Below are 12,374 nucleotides of genomic sequence, written 5' to 3'. Positions count from 1 at the left end.
CCAAGCAGGGGAGTGGTGGGCAGAGAGAGAGGGATTGTGGGGCTCCATCCTAAGACCCAGAGATTGTGACCTGAGCTGAAGGCAGGCACAACCAACTGAGCCACGCAGGCACCCTAAAATTGAGATTTTTATATCCCCTTGTCTTTCTCTTCAGAGTTGAAATATTTCTATTGTGTATTCTTAACTAAAATTTTTATGTACTGAGAATTTGTTTGAGCTGGACTTTTGTTGAATTGGATTGCTGGCTCTAAGAAATACCTGTTCTACAGTAATTTTCCCAACTACTGTCCCATGACAAACGAAGTGGTAGACCGGGGCAAGAGTGGCTCTGCTGGAATTCTCAACACTCTTAGCCCATGGGAAGCCTAAATTTGTGATTTTGCCCCATGTCAAATCTGGTGGTGACTTTGGAAAGATCAGTTTTCACATCAAGTTGGTAATTAGTGACAATCCCATTAATCTACATACCTTAATTCTGTGTTACATTTCTGATAAAAACTCTCATAAAATCATAGTATGGTGGCAATTTTTGGAGAGTACTATTACCAGAGGTTCTAAGCCCTCAACCCATGCTCTTTGCTTTGTAATGATGGACCCTTTCCTTACCAAAAGAAATGGCAAGTTCTCTGCCCAACCTTAGAGACTCTCTGTGTACCTTCTATGCTTTTCTTTTCAGGTGTGCTTGCCACCACCCCTCCACAGAAACTTCCTTGTCCAAAAATGTTGTGCTCTATTTACTCCTAACTTTGACTCAACTTCTCACTTTTGGGGTACCCCACTTCCCCTCTTTTCTTCCAAACTTTTCTAATTCCCATGTTTCCAGATCTGGCCCAAGTCTGAAACACTTCCCAACTTCTCCCTTGCATGATTTATTTCTTGTAAACTTCTTCCTTATGGGAAAATTGACAATTTTCACTCAACTCCATAATGTAATTATATGTATGATATGTTTTCATGTGTGCTTTTCCTATATCCCTAACTGAATTTTGGGCTTTGTTATGGCAGACACTTTACATTATTCTTTAGTTTATCCTTACTGTGCTTGGATAGTAGGTTGGCTATCCAACCTACTAGGTTTAAGGTAGGCTGTTAGTAATATTCTAAAGTTATTATAGTAGTCTGGCACAAGTTTAAACTGCTTTTTTTTCAAAAAATGTCTTTTAATAATTTTTTCTTAAGAGACTATAACAACATGATACGAATTTGAAGCTTTCTGTAAAACACAAAAGGATTGGCATTCCAATCCATAATAAGGCAAAAGAAAATCAGTTTAGATCAGAAAAATCTGGATATTCTGTCAAGTCAGTGTAGATTAAACCCTTGCTACTCAAGGGCTTTTAAGACCTTTGCATAAGTACCACCTGTCGACTTAGGAGAAATGGAGAATCACTGGAGCTGCCCTGAACTCTAAAACAGAATCTAAAATTTTTCAGGATACCTGGATGACTTGTATGTATATGAAAACCAGTAAAGCTATGAAACAGACTTTTTTTTTTTTTTTTTAAGAATCTCTATGTCCAGCGTGGGGCTTGAACTCATGACCCTGAGATCAAAAGTCACATACTCTATCTGCTGAATTAGCCAGGCTCCCCTGTGAACAGACTTGATCTGAGCCTTGAGCTTCATTGTATTATTTACTATCTGGTTAACTCTGGACAAGCTCCATCTCTTATATTTGGAGAAAAAATGGGGCTAATGTAAAGAATGATTATATTTTGTAAAGCATACAGTGATGCATACACTCACATTTATGATTACATAGTAAATATTTAAACTGTATTACTGTTTTCTTAGGTTGACTTAAACAAGTCAAGATACACTGTGAAGTTACAGAATAAAATAAGTTAGAGACTATGTAATGTCCTCCAAAGATTGTGACATTCATGCAGAGTTGATCTCTGCAGTTGTCTAGTCCTAGGAACAGTCACATAAATACTAAGAGGGGCCTGGTATTCCAGATCAACAACTAACTATATTTAAATAGACATTAAATTTTATTTTATGCTATTCAATATTCAATATTATTATTAAATGTCTATAAAATGCACAATTAACTGGCTAACATAAGGTATATAATGTCAGACATAGAAAGAGATATAGAGAGAGTTGCTGTGAACTGGTGACCATGATGTCATTGCTAAACCCCATTTCTGGTCCTTATTGAGTAGACTTTGCCATCTCCACTGCTTGCTTTCTGGTGCAAAGGAAGTTAGGCTCATAGTTGGTAATTAGTCAGGAGTTTGGGGAACCTTAACACACAGGAACATGTCAACAGCAGGAAAGGTTACTTCTGTATGTTTGTCTGGTCACAGGTAGAGCTTCGCATATTATCAGTGGGCATCAGCACTCCTGTCATTCCCGATTTCACTGATTCCTAGTTACACACGTTGTTGAAGATGACTGGATGTCATAGCGTCAAGCAAACACTCCTTATAACACCATATTAAAAAATGGATTGTTCAGGTAATTTGTAACATTTGTTTCTTGGCAGTGAATATTTTGTTTTTGATCTTTGCTTAACATCCTGAAAGCAGATGACATGGATAAAATTAATCAGACATTTACATCAGAATTTCTTCTTCTGGGACTCTCTGGTTACCCAAAATTTGAGATTATTTACTTTGTTCTAATTCTAGTAATGTATCTAGTGATTCTGATTGGCAACGGTGTTCTGATCATAGCAAGCATCTTTGACTCCCGTCTTCACACTCCCATGTACTTCTTCCTGGGCAACCTCTCTTTCCTGGACATCTGCTATACATCCTCCTCTGTTCCCTCAACTTTGGTGAGCTTAATTTCAAAGAAAAGGAACATTTCCTTCTCCGGATGCACAGTACAGATGTTCATTGGGTTTGCAATGGGGTCCACAGAGTGTTTGCTCCTGGGCATGATGGCTTTTGATCGCTATGTAGCCATCTGTAACCCTCTGAGATACCCTATCATCATGAGCAAGGTGGTGTATGTACTAATGGCTTCTGTATCATGGCTCTCTGGTGGTATCAACTCAATTGTACAAACATCTCTTGCCATGCGATTGCCTTTCTGTGGGAATAATATTATCAATCATTTCACATGTGAAATATTAGCTGTCCTTAAGCTAGCTTGTGCTGACATATCCCTCAATATTATCACCATGGTGATATCGAATATGGCATTCCTGGTTCTTCCATTGCTGGTCATTTTTTTCTCCTATATGTTTATCCTTTATACCATCTTGAGAATGAACTCAGCCACAGGGAGACGCAAAGCCTTTTCCACCTGCTCAGCACATCTGACTGTAGTGATCATATTTTATGGTACCATCTTCTTCATGTACGCCAAGCCCAAGTCTCAAGAATTGCCTGGAGAAGACAAGTTTCAAACTTCAGACAAGCTCATTTCCCTGTTTTATGGGGTAGTGACACCCATGCTAAATCCTATAATCTATAGCTTGAGGAACAAGGATGTAAAAGCTGCCGTAAAATATCTTCTGAACCGAAAACCTATTAAGTAAGTATTTCCTATACAGAAAGTGCATGTCTTTGTGTAATAGGCATAAAGATGTACTCATAGGTCAATGAGTAAAAACCTTTGCAGAAACTATAGTTAAGGAGAGCTATTTTTATTCTTCCCCTTCCCTAGTCCTCCTCAACTAGAATTACTGAGAACTGTAATTCGCTTTCAACTCACTTTCCAAAATGTGCTGATCTAGAGCTCACAAGTATGGTGAATTCTATTAGGATCTCATTCTTGATGATATCTGAGATGAGTGTTTCTGGTGATTTGTGTGGACACAAAATAGAAAATAATCACACATAGGTTTGGAAGTAGGCAAGGGTACAGGATCTGCCCTTTGACACCACGTCAATGAGATTGGATAGACTATTCTTTGTAAGCCATAGTTACCTTCCTTGTAATAAGGAAATAAAACCCGGTTTCAGTGTCATTTAAGGTTGCAATAAATTGGAGAAAGCATCTAACAATGTGCTACTTCACAGTGTCTTAGAATTTCAGAATTGAAGCTAAGACTCCAGATTGAGGACTAAAAGTTACTACTAAGCATCTCTTTTACCATAAGCTAGTAATTTTGAGAGCTAAAGCCTCCTTCTGAAAGTCAATCTGCTAATATAAATCATACTGTGTTTGCCTTTCCCCATACCTATATAAAGAGAAGCTCAGGTCCAGGGAAGAAATAATTAAGGAAGTTGTCTACCTTATGGAGAGTGCACAATGGGTGGCAGGAGGCATTTCTCTATAGTCCCTGAGAAAGAATGGAAAATTGTTTTTTCCAAGTCAAATTAAGTGAGGGTGTTGCAAAAGAGTCCTTTAAGGTTTTGGATTCCTACAAAGAGAGCCTGGCTGCTGGCTTGATTGAGTGGAGGCCTGCAGGGTTCTCGAGGCTGCCAGCTGGCAGAGGACCTAGTCTAGAAGTGGGAGGAAGGTGAGTATTCTCTGCCAGATAAAACAGAAATGTTTCAAACCTGACTGGGGTGTTCTTACAAGCTCAGAAGGAGTGGTAAAAACAATGACTGGGAAAATAAAATCAGTTCTTACATTTTCCAATGACTTGAAACTCTTCAGTAAGTTTTTCATGTTTTTCTTTTTCTTTTTCTATTGATTCCTTGTCTAGAAGGCCATTACTGAGAGAAGGGTTATCTTTGGGCCACGCCATCTATCTTTTCTGTCATCTCTTAGCCCACTGTGATAGCTGGGCTTTGACTTTATTTCCTACTTAATATTCCTCTTTCTTATTTTGTTTTGGAGCCACAATGTAACTCCCTATCTCCTACTCAGAGGCTTCATTCTTTGCCAGTCCACTGCCTTGGGTGACTTAAGTTTCTACCTAAATGATCTGGTCACTGAATTCTGCTCTTCTTGCCACTATCCCACCAAGAATGAAGTGTTGTCACTGCAGAAAACTTCCAGCTGCTGCTCCCTCTTCTGGGTTGAATCACATCAGTGCTGCTTTTGGTTCTATTCAGAAAGGCATGCCCTAGACCCTGTGGGTAATAGCTTTTGAATTTCTGGCACTAATTTTCTCCCTCCCCACTAGAAGCCCTGCATTTGTATCTGACTCTTGTTTAAGTCTCTTTAATTTTAGATATGTGACAACAAGGTTTTAGGCATGTAAAAATGTTATTTATATTGTTTAAACCAGCTCTTTTGCACTTTAATTTTTAATTGTTTCCCACGTAACATCAAGAATGTTAGCATCTGGGGCACCTGGGTGGCTCAGTGGGTTAAAGCTGTGCTTTCGGCTCAGGTCATGATCTCAGGGTCCTGGGATCGAGCCCCGCATCGGGCTCTCTGCTTGGCTCCTTCCTCTCTCTCTGCCTGCCTCTCTGCCTACTTGTGATCTCTGTCTGTCAAATAAATTAAAAAAAAAAAAAGAATGTTAGCATCTTATATTCAGGCTTATATAAAGTTGAACTCTTCACCTAATAAAATATTCCGTAGGTATATAAAAGTGAATTGAATAGGGCTTTGACAGAAACAAGAATGATCATGTCTATCCATGATTGGAAAGGTAATAGATTCGATGATAAAGTTGTCCTCCCTGGAAAATCAGAAAATTTCAAAGAGATTGTTAGGTGTGTGGTTTCCTGATTAATAAATATTTTTTAAATAAAAAATTATTTTAAAATGTTTAAAGGGGTGCCTGGGTGGCTCTGTTGGTCAAGTATCAGACTCTTGATTTCAGCTCAGGTCATGACCTCAGGGTTGTGAGACTGAGCCCCAGGTCAGGCTCTGTACTCAGCAGGGAGTCTGCTTCTCACACTCTTGCTTTCTGTCCCCCTCCATCCCCTCCCTGTGCTTGATTGTGCACGGACATGCATGCACACACGAGCTTTCTCTCTTTCTAAAATAAGTAAAATAAATTTAAAAATATGTAAGAAAAATGTTGCCTATTTACCATCTCCCAAAGATATCACTTTCAATATTTCTCTTAGTCATTAGTAGTTATAAATTTATCATGTTTTTACTTTGATGTACTATGAACCATTAAAGTTTTTTTTTAATGTAAAATACCTATTGTTTCAAAGAATAAATTTTAACAGTCGAAATTCAAAGGGCAGATGATATGAACTTATTCTAATTTCTAGCTAAATTATTCTTAGAAATATATTACCCATCCCATTAGAAGAGTTTCCCCCAATGTTTACAGCTCTGTTTATATATATACTTACACATACATATTTATATCTTTATTTATCTATATATAGGCATATTTATATTTAATTTTTCTTTAAAACATACTTCTGAAAATTTCAATTTCAAATATTTAAAAAAAAGAGTAATTTAATAAAATCCCAGGTACCAATCATACGACTTAAATTATTACCAACATGTGGTCAGTCTTCTCTCATCATTATCTATCTTCTTCCTCCAGATTATTTTGAAGCAAATCCTGGACATAGTTACATAATTGGTTTATGTTTATATTTATAAATATAGAGACTTTATAAATATAGAGATTGCACCTTTTGGAAGACATAAACTATGAGCAATGCCTTCTCCAGTTGAATCTCCCAGGCCAGTACTGCACAACCGTCTTTTAGAACATTTCAGTTAGTGTTTGTTTATATATACAGCATGTTGCTATTAACTGCTTATTGAGTTTGAGTATGTAGTTTGTACTCCAAAGATTGATTTCCCCATGATACTATAATACTAACCACCAAATATACTTTAGAGTATGCCAAAGAGCTTCCCATGGGCTCCCTTTATATCAACCATTATGTTCCCTTCTTTCCACTTTTTGTTTATTTTTACCCAGGTTATCCTCCTTGGGGTAGGACTGTTGGATTCATCTATAGGGCGAACCCATGATGCTAGCAGCAATTAAACATGGCCAATGATTCCCCTTTTCTAGTCTGTTCGTATGGTGGATAAGTATAAGCATATAGGTTTATCCCACTAACCAGGTAAGAGAGAGACAAAAATAATTAATGAAGAGTATCCAAAGGGGAAAAAAGACAGTCTCTTCAACAAATGGTGTGGGGAAAACTGGACAGCAACATGCAAAACAATGAAACTGAGCCACTTTCTTGCCCCATACACAAAAATAAATTCAAAATGGGTGAAAGAGCTAAATGTGAGACCTGAAACCATAAAAATCCTAAAGGACAATGCAGTAACCTCTTTGACATCGGCCATAGCAACTTCTTTGTGGATATCTTCTGAGGCATGGGAAACAAAAGCATAAATGATCTATTGAGACTACATCAAAATAAAAAGCTCCTACACAGTGAAAGAAACAATCAACAAAACTAGATGGCCACCTATGGAATGGGAGAAGATATCTGTAAATAATACATAAATGACAAATATTTGTAAATGACCAAACCCTGGTAAAGGGTCAGTATCCAAAATATAAAGAGAACTTATAAAACTCAATACCCCCCAAAACAAAGAATGGCAGACGACATGAATAGACACTTTTCCAAGGAAGATGTACAGGTGACCAATAGACACATAAAAGGATGCTCAACATCACTGCTCACCAGGAAAACACAAATCAAAACTACAATGAGTTATTATCTCACATCTATCAAAATGGCTAAAATCACAACATCGGAAACAACAGGTTTTGCAGAGGATGTGGAGAAAGGAGAAACTTCTTGCCCTATTGGGAATGCAAACTGATGCAGCCACTGTGGAAAACAGTATGGAGGTTCCTCATAAAAATAGAACTATCCTACAATCCAGCTACTGCACTACTAGTTATTTACCCATTAATCCCATTTTTTAAAAAGAGATAAAAGAAGGAATCATCTATATTATCTTTCTTTTAGGAAGTATTAGATGTATTATCCTGTGTCATGTTCAACAATTGACCATTTCTCCAGAACTCATAAATGCAATTCATGTCACAGGAATATAGAGTCAACCAAAGAAAAAGAAAAATTTTTAGAGATATAGAAGAAGTTTCTATGAGTGCTCCCACCATTTTCACCATATCTCCCTCCCCAGATATCTCAAAATATAGTCAGTGGTAGTCTTCTTTTAATGCCACATATATTAAGTGTTAGCACACATTCATTCAGTCCTGAAAGCCATCCTTTTAGTCTCTTATTTTCCAATATTGTAAGCAGGGATTTCAATTGTCTATTACAATTTTCTTTGGTCCACATTTTATGGATAAGAATGTATATGATGTTTAATGCTTTGTAACTCCTTGAATTTCACTTTAGATAACCAACATTCAAATTAAAGTAATAATCTTGCTCTAGACCTTAAAGAGTGGCAGGAGTTTTTGCTTTATTTGCCAGGCTATGCAAATCAAATAAATGAGCATCTCTCTCTGTCAAGACTCATTATCTACCCAGAAACAAGGGTAATGGGCCAATGTAATCCACTTGCCAGATATGCCTCTTCCTGGATCCTTTTGTAGGTAGCCTGTAATGACTTTTAGTTCCAGATTTTTCTGCTTACAAACATCACAATTGTTAGGTACATTTCCAGATCCTTAGGGAGATAGTAGGATGCACTTTTTGCACACATTGTTGTATTGCTTGAATGCCTTTATGTACTTTCATCTCACATCCCCAAGGGGCCACTTCCAAAAAGAGAAAAAAGACTCATTTGTTGTATTTAGTTCTTTTATGAATTCATGTGGAAAATGTTATGGTAGTCATAGGTTTTCCCCACTTTGAAAATCCTTCTTCAATCCATAAAGTGTCCTGTAACATATCACCCTATATAGGAGTCCTTTATCATCCAGCCATATAAGGCCTATATTTTCAGACCATATTGCTAGTCCATTAGCTACTCTCTGAGAATCAGTAAAAATTCATACCATATCATTATTGTTATTGTCTGATTCCTCTAATGAATGAGAAATACTATTTTTATTTCTTCCTAATTATATAGTAACAGTGACTTTGTGACATTGGAATATTACTTCATCACTTTTACTCCAGTTTCCTTGTTTATAGAAGGGGACATCTTACTAAATGATTTTTACAGAGCTTTCCAGCTCTTAACTTCTATGATCTGATAATATAAAAGCAACCTGGATGTATTTCCACTTATGCTTCAATGTACACATGCTATGGTTTCTGGTGTGGGTGAGTGCATGTGCATGTTTGTGTCTATGTCCATGCCTAAATATCAATCTTTCTTAAGAAAATTTTTACTTCTCAGAATGCAGATATTTTATTTAAAATATTATATTTAGGTTCTACAATGTAGTTTTTATAATATATACCATGATGACTTAATTTATAAGTTGTGAAATGATTACCATAGTCAAGTTAATTTACATATTCATCCCCTCACAATGTCACCTTTCAGTGTGTGTGGTGAAAACACTTAAGATCTACTCTCTTAGAAAATTTCAAGTATACAGTAGAGTGTTATTAACTATAATTGCCATCCTGTACATTAGATCTCCACAAGTTACTCATCTTATAACTGTAAGTTTGTACCTTTTGACCAGTGTATTTCCATTTTTCCCACTACCCCAAACCCTGTCAACAACCATTTCACTTCCTGGTCCTTTAGGTTTTTTTTTTTTTTTTTTTTAAAGATTTTGTTTATTCATTTGACAGAGATCACAAGCAGGCAGAGAGGCAGGCAGAGAGAGAGGAAGGGAAGCAGGCTCCCTGCTGAGCAGAGAGCCCTATGCGGGGCTCAATCCCAGGACTCTGAGATCATGACCTGAGTTGAAGGCTGAGGCTTTAACCCACTGAGCCACCTAGGTGCCCCTGGTCCTATCAGTTTTTTATTTTTTTTATTTTTTTAAATATTTTTTAAAGATTTTATTAACTATTTGAAAGACAGAGATCACAAGTAGACAGAGAGGCTGGAAGAGAGAGAGGAGGAAGCAGGCTCCCCACTGAGTAGAGAGCCCAATGTGGGGCTCGTTCCCAGGACCCTGGGATCATGACCTGAGCCAAAGGCAGAGGCTTTAACCTGCTGAGCCACCCAGGTGCCCCTATTGTTATTTTTTGAAGATTTCACATGTTAAGTGAGATCCTGCAATATTTGACTTTCTGTGTCTGACTTATTTTACTTAGCATAATATCTGCCAGTTTTGCTCATATTATCACAAATGGCAAGATTTCCTTCTCTTTTATGGCTATATAATATTCCATTGTGTGTCCATTGGTACATCAACAGACACTTAGATTATTTCCTTATCTTTCCCATTGTAAATAATGCTTCAGTGAACATGAGAGTGCAGATATCTCTTTGAGATACTGATTTCATTTCTTTTGGATGTATATCCAGAAGTGAGGTTGATGAATCATAAGGTTTTTTTTTTAATTTTTTATTTTTTATAAACATATATTTTTATCCCCAGGGGTACAGGTCTGTGAATCACCAGGTTTACACACTTCACAGCATGCTGGCGAGGATGCGGAGAAAGGGGAACCCTCCTACACTGTTGGTGGGAATGCAAGCTGGTGCAGCCACTCTGGAAAACAGCATGGAGGTTCCTCAAAATGTTGAAAATAGAACTGCCCTATGACCCAGCAATTGCACTACTGGGTATTTACCCTAAAGATACAAACGTAGTGATCCGAAGGGGCACGTGCACCCGAATGTTTATAGCAGCAATGTCCACAATAGCCAAACTATGGAATCATAAGGTATTTTTAATTTTCTGAGGAGCATGCATACTGTTTACCATAAATGCTATGCTGATTTACATTCCTACCAACACTGTTCAAGAGTGCCCTCTCACCAACACTTGTTATCATTTGTCCTTTGATAATAGCCATTCTAACAAATATAAGGAACTATCTCATTGTGGTTTTGATTTGCATTTCCTTGATGATTGCTGATATTGAGCACCTTTCCTGTACCTGTTGACCATTGTAATGTCTTCCTTGGAATAATTTCTATTCAGTTCCTTTGCCCCTCACCCCTTTTTGTTATGGAGTGTTATGAGTTTCTTCTTATGGGTTTTGAATATTAACCTCTTACCACGTATATGGTTTGCAAATTTTTTCCGTCTTTCCATAGATTGCCTTTTCAATTTTTTGATGGATTTTTTGCTATGCAGAGGTTTTTATTTAATATAGACCCACTTATTTATTTGCATTTGTTGCTGGTGCTTTTGGTGTTGTATATAAAAAAATTGCAAAAATCAATGTCAAGTAGCTTTTCCCTTAAGTTTTAGGAGTTTTATAGTTTCAGATATTACATATAGGCCTTTAATCCATTTCAAATTAATATTTATGTATGGCTATTTGAGTCTACTTCATTGTTTGCATGTAGTTATCCAGTTTCCCCAACACCATTTATTAAAGAGACTATCCTTTTCTCATTGAGTATTCTTGTTACTCATGTCAAAACTTAGTTTACTGCACATACCTGGGTTTATTTCTGAGCTACTTATTCTGTTACATTATCTATGCTTCTGTTTTTATGCTACTACAATACTGTTTTGATTACTAAAGCTTTATAGTAGCATTTGAAATCAGAGTACCTCTAACTTTGTTTTTCTTTCTAAAGATTGCTTTGGCTATTGAGTCCTTTGGGGTTCCTATAAATTTTGGATTGTTTTTCTTATTGCTATGAAAAAAATTGGAATTTTCATAGACATTGCATGGAATCTATAGATTGCTTTGTGTAGTATGGATATTTTAACCCATGAACACAGGATATTTTTTCATTTATTTGTGTCTTTTTGAATTTTTTTAATGAAAAATTTTAAATTTCTTTTTAAAAATTTTCACCAATGTCTTATTATTTCCAATGTACAGACCTTTCATTTTGTTAAATGGTATCCTGGAACTTTCCTGAATTAGTTCTAAAAGTTTTTTTTTTGTTTATTTGTTTGTTTGTTTTGGTGATTTTTTAGGATTTTTAAAAAGATTTTATTTATTTATTTGACAGAGAGAGATCACAAGTAGGCAGAGAGGCAGGCAGAGAGAGAGAGAGGAGGAGGAAGCAGGCTCACTGCCAAGCAGAGAGCCCTATGCAGGACTTGATCCCAGCACCCTGAGATCATGACCTGAGCCGAAGGCAGAGGCTTAACCCAGTGAGCCACCCGGGCATTCTGTTTTCAGGATTTTCAGATATAAGATCATATCATCTGCAAAGGGGATAATTTTTTAAAAATAATTTTTAAATTTTTTTAATAAACATATATTATTAGCTCCAGGGGTACAGGTCTGTGAATCACCAGGTTTACACACTTCACAGCACTCACCAAAGTACATACCCTCCCCAATGTCCATAATCCCACCCCCTTCTCCCAAACCCCCTCCCCCCCAGCAACCCTCAGTTTGTTTTGTGAGATTAAGAGTCACTTATGGTTTGTCTCCCTCCCAATCCCATCTTGTTTCATTGATTCTTCTCCTACCCACTTATGCCCCCATGTTGCATCACCACTTCCTCATATCAGGGAGATCATATGATAGTTGTCTTTCTCTGCTTGA

At 37.0% G+C, this 12,374-nt stretch overlaps 1 protein-coding gene across 1 annotated transcript; it reads left to right on the top strand.

Annotated features, from left to right (window-relative positions):
- The first annotated feature begins 2,460 nt into the window (after positions 1-2,460).
- Positions 2,461-3,493, top strand: LOC101673144 (olfactory receptor 13C3). The gene has a single exon (XM_004747893.3). The coding sequence runs from the start codon at positions 2,540-2,542 to the stop codon at positions 3,491-3,493; it is 954 nt and encodes a 317-aa protein (XP_004747950.2). The 5' UTR covers positions 2,461-2,539.
- Positions 3,494-12,374: the final 8,881 nt, after the last annotated feature.

The sequence above is a fragment of the Mustela putorius genome, unplaced genomic scaffold (assembly GCF_011764305.1).
Source record: "Mustela putorius furo isolate JIRA1106 unplaced genomic scaffold, ASM1176430v1.1 tig00000580_pilon_pilon_pilon, whole genome shotgun sequence".
NCBI classification, from domain to species: domain Eukaryota; kingdom Metazoa; phylum Chordata; class Mammalia; order Carnivora; family Mustelidae; genus Mustela; species Mustela putorius.
Note: the sequence above shows the minus strand (reverse complement) of the source record. Positions and strands in the feature narration are given on the sequence as shown.